This window comes from Choloepus didactylus, chromosome 8, assembly GCF_015220235.1.
Source record: "Choloepus didactylus isolate mChoDid1 chromosome 8, mChoDid1.pri, whole genome shotgun sequence".
NCBI lineage: Eukaryota > Metazoa > Chordata > Mammalia > Pilosa > Megalonychidae > Choloepus > Choloepus didactylus.
This window is the reverse complement of record NC_051314.1, coordinates 37011986-37033316: the sequence shown is the minus strand read 5'-3', so window position 1 is coordinate 37033316 and position 21331 is coordinate 37011986. Positions and strand designations below refer to the sequence as shown.

The 21331-nt window shown below is 34.2% G+C and overlaps 1 protein-coding gene and 1 pseudogene across 1 annotated transcript in view; one reads left to right on the top strand and one right to left on the bottom strand.

Annotated features, from left to right (window-relative positions):
* EEA1 (early endosome antigen 1) overlaps nucleotides 1-21331 on the bottom strand; it is a 160792-nt gene that overhangs the window by 28543 nt on the left and 110918 nt on the right. Inside the window, exons 14-18 of the mRNA XM_037845172.1 lie at nucleotides 20247-20450; nucleotides 15474-15674; nucleotides 12621-12734; nucleotides 3504-3659; nucleotides 1844-1983 (exon numbers count right to left, since the gene is read on the bottom strand). Of these exons, the coding sequence (XP_037701100.1) occupies nucleotides 1844-1983; nucleotides 3504-3659; nucleotides 12621-12734; nucleotides 15474-15674; nucleotides 20247-20450 (815 nt within the window). The remainder of the gene's footprint in view (nucleotides 1-1843; nucleotides 1984-3503; nucleotides 3660-12620; nucleotides 12735-15473; nucleotides 15675-20246; nucleotides 20451-21331) is intronic.
* On the top strand, nucleotides 6844-7771 carry LOC119541339 (annotated as a pseudogene).

Genomic DNA, 21331 nt, shown 5'->3' with positions numbered 1-21331 from the left:
TCAATAACAGGGAGATATAAGGGAGGGGCATGAGGTTTTTTTCTTTCTTTCTTTTTGGAAGAAAAGGGAATGTTCTCATATAGATTATGCTGGTGAATGCATAACCAGGTGATTATACCATTGATATACACTTAGGATGGATTATATGGTGTGTGAATAAAACTGTTAAAAAGAAAAGTAAAACCAACTATATATATGGATGATGATATTGTGAGCCTTTGAGTGTAGACTTTGGATGGATTGTATGGTTTGTGAATATATCTCAATAAAATTGCATTACAAAGGGGAAAACAACTCAAAAACAAAACAAAACAAAACAAAAAACCCTATGAGGTGGCAAAACAATAGAGAGTAAAAAGACCAGTAGTTCCTAGGGGTTCAGGATGGAGAGGAGGAGTGACCAGGTTGAGTACAGGTCATTTTCAGGGCAGTGAACCTATTCTATACGACCTTGTAATGTTAGACACGATATTATACATTTGTCAAAACCCACAGAACTGTAAACTATGGCCTTTAGTTAATAATGTATCAATATTGGCTCAATTGTAACAAATAACCATACTAATGGAAGATGTTAATAATAGGGGAAATTGTGTACAGGGCAGGGAAGAGGAACAAAATGGGAACTATCTGTACTTTCTCCATAATTTTTCTGTATATCTAAAACTGCTCTAAAAAGTAACATTTATTAAAAGAAAAAAAGAAGAGTCAAGATAATCTTGAAAAAAAGGAACAACATTTGAGAAATCATATGACCTGATCTCAAGACTTACTATAAAGCTACAAAAATCAACATGGTATGGTACTAGTATAAGGATACCATATTGACCCATAGATCAAAGAAACAAAACGAAATCCAGAAACAGACCTACACGTAAGTAGGCAAACTGATGTTGACAAAGGTGCCAGAGCTATTCAATGGGGAAAGGAAAGTCTTTCAAGAAATGGTATTGGAACAACTTCATCAATGTATGGAAAAAAGGTGATCCTGGACCACTACCTCATACTTCACAAAAAAATTAATTCAAGGAAGATTCTAGACCTAAATATACAAGACTTGAATCTTTAAAATTTCTAGAAGGAAACATGAAGAATTCTTCATAAACTCTGAGGATAGGCAAAAATTTCTTAGGGTATAAAAAGCTAAACCTAAAAGAAAAAATGACATATTCAACTAAACCAAAATCAAAAACTATTCCTTGAAAGATGCCACTGCCTGGGAGCATGGTTACATGAAGCATACATTTATCAAAAGTCAAATTCTATATGCAAGATTTAACTGTGTATTTAACTATATGCAAATTTTACCTCGATAATAAAAACAGAAGAAGGAAGTACACTGATTCTGGTGTTTCCCTTGTGCTCATAATGAGAGACAGATCTGCCAAAATGCAATACAATGCCGAAAAAGAAGTGTTTCTTAAAAAGAAGAATCCATTCCCTACTTGATGTGGTGTCTCACAGCAGCAGCCTGACTGCTCTTGGGTGGATATACATAAACACCTCTCAATCTGTTAAATTTACATTAGTTTATTCAAATTTTGAACAACTTAAAACAATTGCTTTACTCCAGAGAAACGGTTACCATATTATTGTTGTAAAGAGACTAGATGACCCAAATTTTATAAAACTAATTTTCAGTACTTTCTAGTGAAGTGAACATTAATCATATTGTGATGACTTTATTTTTCATTAACACTGGCCATTTATAGAATCAACACAAAATAAACATTTAATAAAAAGTCTTTAAGTGCTGTGATAACAAAATTGAAACCTTAAGGAAATTTTATATTTGAGTTTATAATCCTCCTATTTAATTTATATGCAAAGTAGGTTAGCTTACATTTCTTTCTCCACTTCAAGTTGTTTACTCAATTCTGTGGCTCTAAGCTCTAAATCTGTGTTCAGCTGTCTTTGCTGTTGCAGATCCTGCAAAGCTTGCTCCTTGCTTGCTTTAACTTCAAGAATATCCACTTCTAGTTTCTTTGGAAGAAATATGGTACAGTAGCATTGCAATGTTAATAACTATCTACTATTAAGCATTAGAACATTCTTATACTCAAATTGGTGTTGATGTAACACATAAAAATAGACATAAAATAATTATGTTATAATAAAAAAACACACTCTGAAACCATTACTAAGGGATATTTATCTCAGAATCCTTTAGAGGACCTAGCATAAGGCTTTATATATGAAAGGTAGTCACTAAGTGTTATTTTATAAAAATAAATCTGAAAAAGAGAATATATTTAAGAAAAGCATAAATATTCATTACTTAAATTAAATTTATTAACACAAGTATAAAACATAACAGTTCACACATGTGCCCACTTAAAGTATATTGTCCTTTATATTCATAGCTAACAAAATTGATATAAATACACATATTCAAAACTAGAATGGAATTGTCATTTAGTTATTTGTATTAATTCCCATTGACCCTAACTATAAAGCCAACTCAATTCCTGATTTTGCTTCTTTAATCTCTTGATCCAGATGAGATGCTTGTTCTTCACAATGTACTTTTTATCTCTTACATATACCTATAACTATGTGTATAATTTTGAAAATTTATAAAATTAAACTAGCAAAGATATAGTTTGCATATCTATAAGTAATGCATTGTTCTTGCATAGTTCTAATGATTTTGCACCTTAAATATTGTATAAACCAATTCAGGTACCTGTGGCTCTTACCCAACACCTACACTGTAATTCTTCTCCCATATTATATTGGTATGGATGTACACACATACATACATATACACATTATATTCTATCATTGTATATGGGTGTTCAACCTGATTGTGGAAGTATAACATATACATAGATAGATCATGGTAACTTGTGACATTGTTTATCTGAAGTAGGTAATTCAACTTTATTATTTTTACTCTCTACTATTAAATAATAAATTATTGATAAAATTTTAAATGATAGGAGTTCTAATTTAAGGAAGTCAGGGTAAAATCCTTCTCTGATATGTCTAGTCATCATTTAATCTCTTTGGTAAATCAACATTTCACTTGGAGTTGTGTTAAGGAGCAATTTACCATAGACTAAATTTATTGTTAAATTAGAAGTAAAATCCAAAGCATATAAATATAAAGTTTAAAGAGGAAAAAAATCTACCTTATCTGAAATACTATACTGGAATAAGTAAAGGAGATGGAAGAATGAAGGAACAGAAGAGACTTCCAAATAACAACAACAAAAAATGATAAATTCCTTCAGTTATAGACTAGATTCCTGGTTGGTTGTCTCTGCAATAGTCATATATTAACAATGCAATGTTAACTGTCATTTGCAAAAATCACCCATTAATGAAGGAAAAAAAGATGAAATTCTAAAATGAGACAGAAAATTACAACTAATTTTTTAAAAATGTACACCACAACTTCAACCTTTCTTTTTAAATAAAAATCTTTGATTCCATCTAGGTCCTCTGTTTTCATTACTACAGTAGTAAAATATTTGACTAAATCCAACTCTTATACAAACCTTAATTTGACCTTCTAGCTCTTCAGTTTTCTGTTCTAAAGAGAGATGTTTCTCTTTGTATTCTTTAAGAGAACTTTCCAGCTGACTGCAATGTTCTTGCTTGTCCTGCAACTTCGTAGTTACTTGATCCAATTGAGTAGTGATCTTATTTAACTCCTAGAGAAAAGTATAATCGAAGAAAACTTTGCAAAGGTTTATTTTATTGTTGTGCCCAAATGTTTAGTAAAATTGAAAATTCTAATTTTTTTCAAGAAACTATGCCCGGCAAGAGCTCAGATAAGTCACAGGATGTCCCAAAGGCTATACTTACCTACCAATTAAAAGCCTGAACTGAAATGTCTCATAGTCTGAGATACTAAGTTTATAACAAAAGAATTTAATAACTTTTAAATGATTTTCTAGGTATAATTATTTAAGGAACTAAAAGATACAACAGAATATTAAATAGTCTAAAATAACACAATTGTTTTCAATGTTCTAGACACTATTTTTGTTAACAACATTTTTTAATATTACAGTGATTATACCTATGATACCTGTTTAATATATTTGGAATATCATCTTGCACAGAAAGAACAAAATAAAAATTACTAGTAAATCCACCACCCACAGATAATCACTATTAATGTTTGAATAACTTTCCTTGCAAGTCTTTTCTGTCTGTTAGTTTCTATATTTTTTTCTTTGACCTTTTAAGATAAAGACAGGATTTCACTTTACAGGCTGTTTTACTGTAACCACCTTTGTTTTTATATAATAATGCATCATGAATCTTTCTGACATTATTTTCTATAAAATCATCATATTCGACTGCATAAATTTCCATTTTATGGATATAGTCCATTTTTTAGCCATATCTCCTGCTTTAGATATTTAGATTGCTATTAAATTTTCTGCATTTATTAATAGAGATGCAAATAGCATCCTCAAACCTATGATTATTCCCTTAGAATAAAGGACTAAAAGTAGGTTAAGAATATGAAAAATTCTAAGCTTTTAGAAATATATTGCCAAACAGTGCCCAACCAAAAGGCTGAAGTAATGCACACTGTCATTAGCAATCAATGCAAGTGACTTGCTCCTCCACACTCTCTCCTATCCTCTTCAGTGATAACTGAGCACACATGTGCACAAACGCACGTACACACACCATTATTGTCTTAATTTGCAATTGATTCTTAATGAACTTGAGCATTTCCTAATATAGTTTTGATTATTTATATTTTCTTGTAGCACCACTTTTTTCCCAAGTAGAAGTGTTAAATATCAAGGATGTTCTAGTTTGCTAACGCTGCCAGAATGCAAAACACCAGAGATGGACTGGCTTTCATAAAAGGGGGTTTATTTGGTTACACAGTTACAGTCTTCAGGCTGTAAAGTGTCCTTCAACAATCGGGTACCTTCACTGGAGGATGGCCAATGGTGTCTGGTAAACCTGTTAGCTGGGAAGGCACGTGGCTGGCATCTGCTTGCTCCTAGGTTGCGTTTCAAAATGGCTTTCTCCCAGGACGTTCCTCTGTAGGCTGTAGTTTCTCAAAAATGTCACTCTTAGTTGCACTTGGGGTGTTTGTCCTCTCTTAGCTTCTCTGCAGCAAGAGTCTGCTTTCAATGGCTATCTCCAAAATGTCTCTGTAAGCTGAAGCTCCTCTCTCCGTTCCAGTGCATTCTTCAAAGTGTCCCTCTTGGCTGTAGCAAGCTCGCTCCTTCTGTCTGATCTTATATAGTGCCCCAGTAATTTAATTCAGACCCACCCTGAATGGGTGGGCCAACACCTCCATGGAAACTATCCAGTCAGAGTTCTCACCCACAGTTGGGTGGGGCACATCTCCATGGAAACACTCAGAGAATTACAATCTAATTAACACTGATAGGTCTGCCCACACAACATTACATCAAAGATAATGGCATTTGGAGGGACATAATACATTCAAACTGGCACATTCCACCCCCTGGACCCCAAAATGACATTAGCTTTCCATATACAAAATACATTCAGCCCACAACAATATCACAGAAACTTAAATCATTTCAGTAACAATAGTTAAGTAGAAGATCTCATCAAAATCAATTACAGGCGTGGTCAGTCCTAAGGCATAATTCTCCTTTAGCTGTGGATCTGTGAACTTAGAACAAGTTATGTGCTTCCAATATACAAAGGAGGGACATTCATAGGATACATTACCATTGCCATAAGGAGAAAGAGTAAGGAAAACAGGGTTAACAGGACCAAAACAGTTCCTAAAACCTGCAAGACAAGCTCCACTGGATTTCAAAGTCTGAGAGTCATTTACAGAATGATGTTGCATCCTTGGGGCTTGAGAGAGCGGGAGTCTAACCCTTCCTAAGGGCCTTTGCTGCAGCCCTTTCCTCTCCAAACACTGGGTTGAGTGCTCCAACATATCCACACATTGGGGAGACCACCTACTCGGCCCCACCCTCCTCAAACATCGGGACAGCACCCCAATTCCCTTCCATCTCCGGGGCACACGCACAGCCCCTTCAGAACAGTGTGGTGGCAGCCAGACTCCCCCCAGTTCCCTGGGAATGTGCTCCGCCCTCTTTGGGGCTTGGGGTGACAGAACATTTCCTGAGCATTGAGGTGGAAGGCCCATCCTCGACCTCCAGGGCCAACTCACCCTTTCCATGCATGTGGGCTGCTCGGCTCTCCCAGCCCTAAACCTCTGGACTCCAGACCTCAACCTCCATGGCTCTGTCTTTGAAGAAATTTTCCTTTAATTTTTTCCTTATCTGTCTCCTCCAGTCCAGACTGGCAACAACTCTGTCTGTAAAGATCTCGCAAAAAGTCTGTTGGCTTCGCATGAAGCACACAGGGGTCAAAGCCATCAGACAATAGAACTTTCCACAAATCCTTTCTGGATAACTCCATTTTCAATGTTGGTTTGTACTGAAACAGCAGCTGGGTTCCATGTTTAGTTAAATTATCATGTTGGGCTGTAGCTTCTGGGGATCCACCCCCTGGAAGCCTAGAATTTTCCAAACCATCATTTTCTTGTTTCTTTGAATACAAGAGTTCAGTTCTAAGTTTATCTCCACACGTAGTCTGGAGATCGCCTCAGCTAAGTATTCCAGGTTGTCGCTTTCAAATTCTTCCTTCCATCTGATACCAGGACTCAATTTTGCCAAATTCTCTGCCACTTTAAAACAAGGATCGACTGAGGCAGCAGCCGGCCAGGTGAGGAGGGCGGTCGCCAGCGCGGCGCAGCGCGGTGGGGCGGGGGTTCCGCCGGGTTCTAGTCCGCCTTCCCGGAGCGCCTCCGCCGTGACTGTGCAGACGGCGGGCGGCGTGAGCCGTAGTAGCTGCACCTCTGAGTCGCAGCAGCAGGTAATTGCTGCCATGGAAACACAACTGTCTAATGGGCCAACTTGCAATAACACAGCCAATGGTCCCACCACCATAAACAACAACTGCTCATCACCAGTTGATTCTGGGAATACAGAGGACAGCAAGACCAACTTAATAGTCAATTACCTTCCTCAGAACATGACACAGGAGGAGCTAAAGAGTCTTTTTGGGAGCATTGGTGAGATAGAGTCCTGTAAGCTTGTAAGAGACAAAATAATGGGGCAGAGCTTGGGATATGGATTTGTGAACTACACTGACCCTAAGGATGCAGAGAAAGCTATCAACACGCTGAATGGATTGAGACTTCAAACCAAAACAATAAAAGTGTCCTATGCTCACCCAAGTTCAGCTTCTATCAGAGATGCAAATTTATACGTCAGTGGACTTCCAAAAACTATGACTCAGAAGGAGTTGGAACAGCTTTTCTCACAATATGGACGCATTATTACTTCCCGTATTCTTGTTGACCAGGTCACTGGTTGGACAATCTGCTCAATATGGCTTATGGAGTAAAGAGGTTTTCTCCAATGACCATTGATGGAATGACCAGTTTGGCTGGAATTAATATCCCTGGGCACCCAGGAACAGGGTGGTGTATTTTTGTGTACAACCTGGCTCCTGATGCAGATGAGAGTATCCTGTGGCAAATGTCTGGGCCTTTTGGAGCTGTCACCAACGTGAAGGTCATCCGTGACTTTAACACCAATAAATGCAAAGGTTTTGGATTTGTGACTATGACAAACTATGATGAGGCTGCCATGGCGATAGCTAGCCTCAATGGATACCGTCTGGGAGACAGAGTACTGCAGGTCTCCTTTAAGACAAACAAAACGCACAAAGCCTAATGAGCTCTTGTCCTCAGTCCATTTATATATGAAAACTATACAACAAAGGCAAGTTAAGAGAAACTTTATACATTAGTAAATGTCTGTAAGTCAGTGTTGAGATGGGGATAAAATGACTACTTAGCATCCTAAGAAATATGTGAGATTTTTTATTGCTAGTATTTGAATTAAAACTTCTTAAATATCTCTTATGTTTGAATATGGACAAGAGGTACAGGGTTTTTACCTGTCACATTGCATTCTATTGCCTTCTTTGAAGAAGGTGGACCTTTTAAAGTGTTTCAGCTAAGGGAAGACATTTCTTTTCTTTTTACATAACTGCCTTGAACCTGTGAGTAAATATTGAGGCATTGTGTTGTAACTCTTCAGTTGGTTGTGTCTTTTTTTCCCCCTTCGTTTTTCTTTTTCTGATTAGCTTTGTGTTTGGTTTACATTTAAAGCACTGCTGTTATGTCTGTTTAAGAAAAGTATTTTGAAGTTTACATTTTTATTTATAAAGTTGAAAACAGTATTTATTTTGCAATTATGATTTGGGTTGGGGAAGGGGGGAGCTACATTATAAACGCTTATTGTAAGAATATTGGAGAACTTTTCGTAAAGCAGTACCTTGCCAAAGAGATAAGAGCCTCTTTGATGTGGGTTTAAAAAAAGCATCTATTTTTATAAAAAAGAAAATTTGGAGAAACTTTTACTGGTCCTGGAACAAATATTTTGACTTGAATACTTTGAGAAATCTCTTCATATGACACCTAGTGAGCTTTTAAAATTTACCAGGAAATTTGCAGTGGTTGGAAAATTTAGAAAGATTTATGATGTAGAAAATACTTTTGAGATCTTTGTATGAAAGGAGTAGAATCAATGGGGGAAACACTGCTGGTTTCATTTTTGTAATCACCAGTGGAGTGTCTGATCATCCTGGTTATTATGTGATAGGTGGCTCACATTGATTTGTGATTTTGAAACAAATGAAAAAAATTTACAAAAGAATATATAAAAGCAGGCAAGAAATATAAATTACCAAGAGATGGGGGAAAAATCTGTTCTTCCTAAAGAAATCCCTTCAGATAGAGCTCATGGCGTTTAGTGATGTACTTGCAGTATTGTTTGAAGAATTGTTTTGTCTTAAGGAAAAAAAGATGTTGCACATGATTTGTACTGCAGCAAATCGGCAAAAGTGATCTGAGTTGGATATATTTGAAGGTATTTTGAAAGTTATGTTGAAGGCTAACACCCGAGCTTTGTGTAATGTAAATAAGACCTTGTGTTTATGAACCTTTCAGCTAATTTGATTTTTTTTTCCCTTACATGCCAAGTGATGTTCAGGTTTTGAATGTTTTTGTATCAGTTTTTTCCTTTGTAAATGGCATTAACATTGTTACTTGAGGTCTTGCTTAATCACTTTTGTTGTCCTGAGGACTTGAATTTACAGTGCATCAGATTTGTTGCTAATTTTGTCTGTAGATAGTCTAGCTTCAGCTGTTTATGGTGATGCTACATTTTCGTTTATAAATATGTTTGTGGTAAAAAAAAGAAATGAGTATAACCATACTCATACTTTGAACAAATTTTCTTACATTTTTCATACAAAAATCATAAATATCTGTATGCTGTTGAAATTTAACTTTGTATGATGCTTAAACCACTATTTGGGGAAATAATAAAATAAGTCTTTACCATGTATGAAAGAAATTTTAAAAATACAAAATATTTTCTGATTAGCATCTAGCTTATAATAAATTTTCAAAAAAGCTGAAGGCAAAAAATGCCTTCATCAGGATGCACTGAGAACTATATAGTTACATCCTGCTTTTTGTATAAACTGAGATGCTCACATGCTTCCCCTTAGAACAAGCAATGTGCTATGCATAACATAGTTGTACATTATCTTTGCAGTTGCTTTGAGCTTTACTTTTTATTATTTAAAATTGTAGTTATAAAATTTTCAGTATAGTACAGTACATATACTGTGAGGCGCGTGCTAAAGTGAATAAGCGAGTTTTCATGCTGACCCACTCAATGCTATTCAGAAATTAATTGGCTTAGCACTTTCTCATATCCTTAGGTGCATTTAGATGGTCACAGTTAACCTTCTGCATTTAAAAAAAAGAAAAATAAAACTAAAAAATAAAATACATGTATATACTTAAAAAAAAAAAAAAAAAAAAAAAAGGTTTCCCTCACAGGAAAACAGCAGCTACATGCTTCTTTCCTATACTACTGTAGCAAACCAAGGTATTGATGAGAGGGCATGCAAATTGTGCTTCACTTTACAGCGTTTATCAGAGCACTTAATAAAATGTAAGGCTGGTATTTATTTGAAGTTGTACAGTATGACTTAATTCACATCTGTTGGAATAGAAAATATATTCTGTTGAGTATTTAAGAGGCTGTACATGTTTTCTTTTGTGTTTGGATTCTTTGTACTTTTTCATGTTCAGTACATCAATAAACAAAGTTGAAGGGAAAAAAAAAATAAAAAAATAAAACAAGGATCACCTTTCTTCCAGTTTGCAATATCATATTCATCATTTCTGCTCAAGGCCTCATCAGAAGTATCTTTAGAGTCCATATTTCTACAGTCTCTTCAAAGCAGTTTAGGCCTTTTCTATCAAGCTCCTCACAATTCTTCCAGAATCTTCCCCTATCCATTTAAAAAGCCACTCCAACATGTTTGGTATTTGCAAACTCAGCAGCAAAAGCACCCCACTTCTCTGGTACCAAAATCTGTTCTAGTTTGTTAATGCTGCCAGAATATACAACACCAGAGATGGACTGGCTTTCATAAAAGGGGGTTTATTTGGTTACACAGTTACAGTCTTCAGGCCGTAAAGTGTCCTTCAACAATCGGGTACCTTCACTGGAGGATGGCCAATGGTGTCTGGTAAACCTGTTAGCTGGGAAGGCACGTGGCTGGCATCTGCTTGCTCCTAGGTTGCGTTTCAAAATGGCTTTCTCCTAGGACGTTCCTCTGTAGGCTGTAGTTTCTCAAAAATGTCACTCTTAGTTGCACTTGGGGTGTTTGTCCTCTCTTAGCTTCTCTGCAGCAAGAGTCTGCTTTCAATGGCCATCTCCAAAATGTCTCTGTAAGCTGAAGCTCCTCTCTCCGTTCCAGTGCATTCTTCAAAGTGTCCCTCTTGGCTGTAGCAAGCTCGCTCCTTCTGTCTGATCTTATATAGTGCCCCAGTAATTTAATTCAGACCCACCTTGAATGGGCGGGCCAACACCTCCATGGAAATTATCCAGTCAGAGTTCTCACCCACAGTTGGGTGGGGCACATCTCCATGGAAACACTCAGAGAACTACAATCTAATTAACACTGATAGGTCTGCCCATACAACATTACATCAAAGATGATGGCATTTGGGGGGACATAAAACATTCAAACTGGCACAAAGGATATTAACCTTTCATCAGACATACTTCAGAAAATTTTTTGTCCTTTTGCTATTTACTTTAAAATTTTGTAAACAATATTTTTGACAGATATAGTTTAAACTTTTATGTGTTTATTTTTTTTCACCGTTTTTTGTGGGACTTTATTTAATTCACACCTGTGTTAAATATCTGAGAAACCTGATGACAACTCTCTAAACCTTGAGGATGAACTATATATCCAATGCTCTTAGCTTATGTTTCAAATACTCTTCAATAAAACCTAAATACTTGATTAACTTTCAGCCAGAATAAAACTGAATTCCAGTGGGATCCTTTAGTAAACATGATATGGGTTGATACACATTTTCTACATGGAACACTATGCTAACTAAATGCAGTAACTGCTGAAAGTGACAACATGAATAAACAAGATACTCATTATAATTACTAATGGTCATTGGTCAATTCTAGAAGGATAATAGGAAAATGTAGCACATAAATGCCATAAATTAATATTACATTTTGAAAACAAGTTAACCACATAAAAGTTTTATTTCCTTTATAATTTTCTTACTCTGATCTCATGCTTAGAAAACACTTTCTAGATGTGTTTAGCAGTACTGTCAAGGAAAAAAGCAAGTTGCAGAACAACATATATAGTGTGATTCTATGTGCATAAAAGAAAAATATTGGTGTGTGTATTTTTGTGTGTATATATATACACACACACACATATATGCATATGTAGGTTTATTTTTGTTCAATTCTTACACAGGGCTGGAAAGATACATACTAAATTTAATAGTAAACATTCCAACTAAGGAGGAAAATGGGATTGGGATAAAGGGTAAGCATAGGAAAGTTTTTTTTTAACTTGATATACTTATGTATTGTTAAAAAATTAATCAATAACCAGTATTACATCTTGAATGAAAAATAAATTATAAAATTTCATACCTGGTAAAAGGTAAGAAAAATCTACCAGCGTTTTGACCTTGGAGGTAAAGCAGGAAGCTTCTATTCCATCAGAAGTAGTGAGAAAAGTAACCTCTGTATTTTCTCCAGCCCCTCACTTACTTCTACCCTCCAAAAAGGAGAGTAACCCTTATAATTGACATGGAATACATAGTGCTCTTTTCCTTCTTCCAAGCAGGACTAGCATACCTACTAAAAACAGGTGTGGAGCTCTCTTTCCCAGTCACTGACATTTGATGGGATGAAGCAACAATTAGGAGTAAATGTTTCAGATCCACACCAAGGTGTAGGCTAGGGAAGAAATACACTATTAGGAAGCCCAACTATAGCTGCCTCTCTAAGTTATGCAAACCAGTTGGACTTATTCAAAAAGAAGGCTGATTTATCTTTATCTGTCTGACTCCTGTATACACTACTCAACTGATTCTGAACTCAGGGATGAATTAAGGAGTATAATAACAAGATTATATAAAACTAGTTATCATGTTTACACATTTGTAATTAATTTACCTACCAAATATCTAGAATATGGCATTAATTTGCATAGGGTCCCCATACCTGCTGTTTATCTTGTAATGCATTTTGGGCTGTGTCCAAATGATTCTGAAGATCTGCTCTTTGGGCAGTTTTTGCTGCTTCTGCTGCTAGCAATAATTCAGTTTTGGCTTTAATCTGCAACAAAATTTACAAGTTATTTAATTCATATTTCACTCTTGACTTTCCCTTATTTGAACATACATTGCTTTTGTCACTGAATTATTTTAAAAATTAAATCCTTTGGCCAAAAAAAAAAAAAAGGAAAAAAATATGTATGTCGAAATCCCCAAAACAGGAATAGGTAGGAAAGAAGACAGCTAACAATGTCTGCATAAATGATGAAATAATATGGTACCAAAATACTATAGTACCCCTTTTCTAAGAAATAAATGTATGCTTTTTTTAATGAAAGGGGCCACTTTATAGAAGTAGACATTTGAAGTCTACCTACTATAAGATCAAATAAATGTGCGCCAAAGAAAATGAAGCTCCAAAGACAATTAGGAATTCCAGAAATCCAGGATCCAAAACAACCAAACTATGACAACCGAAAACTGCAACTTCTTTGTGAAATTCAGTATTCCCTGATAATTTCTCACTTAAAAGTTTTTACTTTGGATGCTCATAAAAAGAATGCATTAAAAAACAACTCATTAAAAACTCAAGGCTTTCAATAATAAGATTTAAATAAAATCAAACAGGCAAAAAAAATCTGTCATTATCAAAGTGAAAACTTTTAAACATTGAAATAACTTTAGTACAATTCACCTCAAATAATTAAAGCAAAAGTACAAAAAGATAAACACATTCGCAATTAAAGAATCTTAAAACAGTGGTAAAAGGGAAGCATTCTTTGGTTGGAGAGAGGATCAATGAACAGAAGAAATCTAAAATTTACACTCTAGGGGTAATCTTAAGCAGAAATGAAAAAAAAATCTAAAGTTCTTTTTCAAGAACTAAATACTTAAATTTTCACAGAAACAATGGTTGTATCAAGGTATATGCATCACAGTGAATTGAAAGTGAAAACTAAAGAAATCTACACTTTAAAAGATAAGTAGCAAATCTACTAATTGAATATATAACATAGACTGAAAAATATATTTCTGCAGATATCAGTTTCACTTATGTAAGATATTTCATCTGAGGAATCAAAAATTTATGAAATATTTAAGAGCATAATTCTCATGATCTTGAGGCATTTTCAACTAATGTGACATCTTCCAAAGTGATGTTAGGTGTAAAGAAAATTTGGGTGGAATTTATTAATAGTTCTACCAGTTTACCTTATTTCAGAAATGCTTCTCATGGGGGAAAAAAATGTGTCCATGTACCCAAGCCAGCCCCTCTTCCAGCTCTTTATACACAGTAAGTTCAGACTTGACTAGAAGGTGCCAATTGCTACAATGGCTTGTCACAACTTCTGCATTTAAGCCCTTAAAACAGTAAGAGCAGTGAAGAGCCTTTTCATGATATGCTGCCAGATGTGTAACAATTAACCTTGACACTGTCATGATCCTGCATACTAGGAAGTATCTTGGAAGAAGGGATCAAAAGGCATTTTACAGAACTCAAAACTAGGAAGCAGCTTAAAATCACATTTGTATCATTAAATGCACCCTCCAGAAAAAAATATTACCTTAACTGCCTGTGTTTAGTGTAATGTAAAGGAAAGACACAGCCAGTACCCTTTGGCCAGGCAGTTCTGGTTGGCATTCTCTTCATAAAATTCCATCCCTTAAAGCACTAGAAGTTATCAAGAGTCCTAACTCTCAAAAGAAAAGTCTTACATTCTAATGTATCTTTGGATTTGATTTGTAAGTATTTTGTTATACATTCTACTTTATGAACTAACACAAGTCCAAAAAGAAGTTAAAACACTTTTTGAGAAAAGCATCAAAAACTGAAAAATACCTATAGCTACTATTATTCAAGGACTAAAGGCAAAGAAGTGGTTATTGTAATGGGAAAATGGAAGCAATGATAATAACAAACTTGGCTGACCTAGTTATAATAACTAAAATCAAATGAATAGCAGTGGTGGGGCAATCTTTTATAAAGGGAAGGATCTACAATGCACATAGAATCAAATATTGTCTTATTTATTCATTCATTCATATTCTGTCCCCTCCCTCCTTCCCTTCCTCTCAATCTCTCTCTTAATTTCAACATCCACATATTGGGTTATCATGTAGCTCACCTAACAAATTATTACATTGAAAAAAAATGTGTACTCTCCAAGTTCTAATAAATATACCTGTTATAGTATTTTATTATTATATTTCTTATTTCTAATGGAATAATTCTCCTAAAATAAAGAAAATTAAGGTTTGGAAAAATTTATATAACTTTCTTTATTATTGTACAGAACAAGAAGCCAGTGATGAGAAAGGAGAAAAAAAATATGTCTAATTCCCACCCCATGACTGGTTCATTGAACAAGACTGCTACATTGGTCTCTGAAAGAACACAGTGCTATGTATAGACATTTTTTAAAAACCAAACTTATATGGCAAGATAAAAATAAAAATTGAAAATATTTAACAAAGAAATCTAAAGGTATAATATCAAACTAATTTGAACTTCAAAGGCAATAATAAGAATTTGATCAAAACAAAGTTACAGGGTCCAGGAGTTTCAGGGGGCAGTTTTTACCAGAAGAGTAGGAAATAAAAAACAAAAAAGGCAAACAGGAATGCTTAACCAACTTTAACTAACTGTCTGGATTCAACCTTTAGCTAATTCTAATTTTCAATTTGTTAATATTAATAGGTAAGACAAAAGAAAGGAGAGTATCAGATTTAAAAATATGATAGCTAAAAAATGGTGCTTTATTCGTATAAACTCATATTAAATAACATAATTCAATATCACCTGTACGTCAAGCTGGGAGACCTTCTCCTTGCTTTCATTTAATTGACTATTTAATTCATTGAGATTGGTTTCTAAGGAAAGGACACGGTCTTGTGCAGCTCTAAGATGTGCCTTCTGCTCCTGCACCTGTTCATGTAAATTCTCTTGGGCTTGTTTATGGCTTTCTGATTGATTCTTCAGCTTCTCTGTTAGTTGAGTTACCTATCACAGAAGCAAGACACTAATTAGGAAGTTCACCAATGATATAACAAGAACTAAGAAACCCAATTTACATACCATGAGTATATTAAACTGCTCTATAAGAGCATATTTCAAAATTTTAAAATAAAATTGTTCATATATTTCCAAAAATAAGTATACTGTCTCAAAATCATAAGAAATGAATTCAAATTCAAAGATTTACATTATTTTAAAAATCAACCTCATTAAGCTATATTTTACATGAAATAAAATCCACTCAATTTAAGTGTACCGTTTGAGGAGTTCTGATAAATGTTTGCACTCATTTAACCACCACCACAATCAAGACTAGAGCATTCCCATTCACCCAAAAAAGTTTCCTCATGCTTCTTTGCAGCCCCACCAATTTCCAGTCCCAGTCACTGATCTGGCTGAGTAATAAGAGTTCCTTACATATTCTAGATATTTCTGAATTGTCAGATATATGTATTGCAAATATTTTCTCCCAGTTTGTATATTTTTGCATTTTTTTGGTAATGGTATCTTTTGAAGAACATATTGTTTTTTAATTTAGATTAAATCCAGTTCATCATTTTTTTTTAATGTTAGAGCTTTTTGTGTCCCAGCTAAGAAATCTTTACCTATTCCAATTGCCATGAAGATTTTCTACATGTTGTCTTCTGGGAGCTTTAGAGGTTTAACTTTTAGGTTTAGGTATATGACCCATTTTAAGTTAATTTTTGCATATTGTGTTAGGGGACAGTTCTAGTTTATTTATTTTTGTATAGATATTCTATTGTTTTAGCACCTTTTCTTGAAAAGATCATCCTTTATGATAAAGTTACTTTGATACCTCTGTCAAAAAGTCAATTAACTGTGTGTGTCTGTGTGTGTGTGTGTGTCTGTCTGTCTGTCTGTCTGTCTATTCAGCCTCAGAGATTTAACATCTATCCATTCACAAATACTACATGGTCTTAATTACTATAGCTTTACATAAGTCCTGAAAGAATCCAAAATTATGCTTTTTAAAAAATTGCTGGCTATGCTAGACCTTTGCATAACCATATAATTTTTAAAATCAGCTTACCAATTTCTACAAAAAAGGCTGCTGGTACTTTAATTGGGTAGCACTGAATTTCTAGATCAATTTGGGAAAACTGTCACCTTAACAATATCACTATCAAGTTTTCCAATCCATAAACTTAGCATATTTATTTAGAAAATATTTTATTTTTCTCAGCACTTGTTTGTAGTATTTCATATACAGGTCTTGCACATCTTTCATTAAATTGATTCCTAAGTGTGTTATGTTTTCTGATGTTATTGCAAGTCATATTTTTTATTTTTTAAATTGTTTGCTGACATATATAAATACTCATTTTTTGTATATTGATCTTGTATCCTACAACCTTGCTAAATTCATGAATTAATTCTATAGGATTTTTCTGTAGATTCTTTAGGATTTTTTATATAAATAATTTTGTCATTTGGTTATGGTTCACCTTTTTTTATACAGTTTTAGTTTTTGCTTCTAAAATTGTATGCCTTTTACTTTATTTTTTTGACTTTGGCTTTGGCTAATACCTCCAGCATGTTAAATACTGGGGCATGTATCCTTGTCTTGTTTCTGATCTTATGTACATTTTTCTGTTGTTGAGAGGAGTGTTCTATAAATGTCATTTAGATCAAGTTGGCTAATAGTGTTTTTCATGTGTTCTATATTCCCATGGAATTTCTATTCATGTGTTCTGTCAATTTCTGAGGGAAAAAGTACTGAAATTTCCAACTATAATTATGGATTTCTCTATTCCTATTTTCATTTCTATAAACTTTTTGCTTCCTGAGCTTTAAAACTGTTTTTAGATGTACACAAACTTAAGATAGTTATGTCTTCTTGATGTACCACTTGAACAACCCACAGTCTATCTTTATATTACTTAAATCATTACCTTATATCACTGCATGAATAGGAATCTTACAACTGTATATCTCCAATACCCTCTCCCGTCTTTTGTACGATTGTTCCCATACATTTTACAAACCTCACAATGCACTGTTATTATTGAAATAACAAATGAGAAGAAAAATGAGAAAAAAAATGAGAAGAAAGGCCCTAAATATGTGCCCCAATATTCATCATTTTTGGCACTCTCATTCCTTCACAGAGATCTGAACTTCTGTCTGGTCAACATCTCCAGTGTCTTATGACTTACATTGTTTCTGACAAGAAATCATCTGATGTTCTTATCTTTGTCTATTTGTAATATGTGCTTTTTCCTCTGATTGCTTTTAAGATTTTTTTCTTTATTACTGATTTTTTTACAATTTGATTATGATGTGCTTTAGTGTGTGTTTCTTTGGTATATCTTCCCTGGAATTCATTGAGCTTCTTGAATCTGTGGGTTTATCTTTTTAATCAAATTAAAATTTTTTTCAGTCATATTTCTACAAACACTTTTTCTCCTTTTATGACACTAATTATATGTATGCTAGACTACATTATACTGCCCCATGGGTCTGAGAAACACTGTTCATGTTTTTTCTAGCCTTTTTGCTCTCTGAGCTTCATAATGAACAATTTCAATTGTTCTTCATGTTCAGGCAAAAAATAGATACACATTTTCAAACTTCAGTTGTGAAGTAGAAATTTCTACTTCATGTTCAGATATGAAGTAGAAATATAAGAAGATACATTTTCTACTTGCTTAATCTAATACTAAGCTCATCAATGAAATTTTCATTTCAGGTATTTTTAATTTTTATCTCTAGAATTTCTATTTGGTTCTTTTTTACAGTTTCCACTTATTTCTTCACTATGAATACATTTTTCCTGCATATACATAGCATATTTAAAAGACCTATTCTAAAGTACTTGTCTGATGATTCCCTCATTTTGTTTCAGGGTCTGCTGCTGTTGAATGGTTTTTCTCCTGGTTATGGTTCACATTTCTTTTCTGCTTCTTCACATGTCTAGTAATTTTTTGCCTTTTATATGTGACAGGTCCAGATTTTATCTTATTTTTTTTTTTAAAGTTGAGTTTTGTTTCAGCAGACAGTTAATATACTTGCATTTAAGCTGGATCCTTTCAAGGCTTGTTTTTAAGCTTTTTAAGGTCAGGTGTACAGTAGTTTATACTCCAGGGCTAGTTTAGTCTTACTCCTAGGGCATACCATTTCTGGAATCTCTACTGAATGCTCGAAGTGTTCAACCACGTCTTTCTATTCTAACTGGCTAGAACTTGAACACCCCCTAGCCCGTGTGAGGAGAGCATACAGCTCCCTATTAATTGTTCATTGCCTGGCCTCATGGAATCCCAGCTTAAGAGTGCCAAGTTTAGCAGACAGCTAATGGCAAGCGGATCCTCATGCATATCCTGGAGCCTTTTCTATGCATTGTTCCCTCCTCTCTGGTATTATGCCCTGCAAATTCATGTTTCCTCAACCTCTCTGAACTTCAGTCTCTCATTCCTCAGTTCAGTGAGACCACTGTGGTTTGCTTAGATTCCCCCAACCTGAACAAGTCTGGAAAATGTTGCGAAATCAAAAGTTGGAGTGGTCAAAAGGTTCACCTCATTTCTATCTCTTCCCTAAAGATCACAATCCTGCACTGCCTATTGTCTAGTGTCTGAAATAGTGGTTTTCTTCATATTTTCCACTTTTTCTAGCTGTTTACAATGAGAGGACTAAAGAGGCATCAATTACAACCACATGGTCAGAAATATATAGATTTTATTATTTTTAAAAAATGCATAAGAATTCCTGATCGTATTTGTATAATAAACAATGTCAAGTTGTATGCAACTTGAAACTATAAAACAGCCAAAAAATTCTCCACAAAAACTGGTAACCAAGGTAAACTTTGAAACTTGAAGAAAAGAAAATTCTAAGCCCCAATATGCCCCAAATTAGAAAAGTGATATGACCTATTTACTGATACGTTATTTTAATACTTTCTCATTTATATAATTACAATTCACTAATTGGACAATTCTCCCTCCAAAAACAACTATTAATTTCTTTTCAGTTTGAAAATGTATTAATTTAATCAGTTTTTCTTAAACAACATATGAATGTTGAAATAAGGCAACTTGTTAGAATTATTATTATGTATATATTGTCCAAAGGCATATGCATTATCAAAATATAACTAACCACTAAGTCAATATATTAATATATAGTAACAACTGACAATTAGTGCTTTTAGTTTATAAATATCTTTTATTATTCATTCTTTTATTACGTTCATTTAAATATTAAATATTTAAAATGTCATGAGGCATGTACACATTATTAATAAATCTCTACTTTTCAAATAAGCTAAAAAAGTGAAATGATTTACCCAGGTTCCTACAGGTAATATGTTACAATCCTGGGACATGAACTGGAAATTCCTTTGTCAAATCATGTTAACTTACTTCCCCTACAATAGCAACCCACTCTATCTCAGGTAAATGAGATGGTATCCATCAAAAATATATAATATAAAAAAGTACTAAAAAGAGCCTGAAATAATTATTATTTACATGAAGCATTTATTAAGAGTTAGAGAGATAAAAGCAAAGTTTAGAAATTTAATACATTTTATAAGCTTACTTGTTCCTGTAATGTATGGTTTTTTTCTTGTAACTGGTTAAGAACAGCAGTCTCTCCTTCACCAGCCTGAATTTTTGCATAAAGATCTTCTCTTTCTTTTTCTAGTAACAAAATATTTTCTTTACTCTTCTGTAATAAGGCTTCAAGGTTCTGGATCTTTTGGTCCTTGTCACCAATTTGACGTAGCACTTGTTCCAAATCATTCTGGAAAGAATTGAAAACTACTGTCTTAAGGATAGAAGCTTTAAAAAGTTATTCATTAAGCATGAAATGATTGATGAATTCTATGACTCAAACTCTTTTTCTTATATTTTAAAGCTAATTATGATATTCAATTAAATAATTAGAACTATATATTTAACAACATTAATCTAAATTGTTGATAATACAGTAGAATTTAACTAAGGCCTTCAATTAACACATTCTTTTCCTAACACTCTGACCTCACCTCCTACCACCCTTCTTGTTCAAACCATTTCAGACACACAGGACCCCTCACTATACCTCAGATCCCTTGCACTAATTGTTTCTTCTTCCTGGAACTCTCTTCCCCTACATGGTTCACTTCTCCTTCAAATGTTCACTCAAATGTCATCTTCTCAGTCAGGCCTACCATAACCATTTACATTTTAAATTGTAACCTTTCCCTGTATTGCCTATCCTGATTATTTCTTTCTTTCCATAACACTGACTTTCTAACATGCTAAGTAATGGACTTATTTCATGTTTTTCTGCCTCACCTCCTCCCCCCTCCCCACCCCCCATTAGAATGTATGCTCCACAATGTGGGGATTTTTGTCTGTTTTATTCACTGATGAATCCAGGATCCTCAATGATTTGTGCCAATATTAAAATATTTGAAATCAGTTACTTTCAAACATGCTTCTCATCCCTCTAAGCTTCAATTAATAGATGATTAAAGGCAACCTAACTTCTTTGCTGTTACTCTCTGTTTCTGCCACTAATGACCCCTCTCTCCACATTCTATTAATCTTTAGGAATCACAGTTCCAGGTCTAAGCTTCTTCCCGGAGGAGTCATTCTATTTCCAAGTCTTTACCGAAATCAGGTTTTCCCTTTACAGAT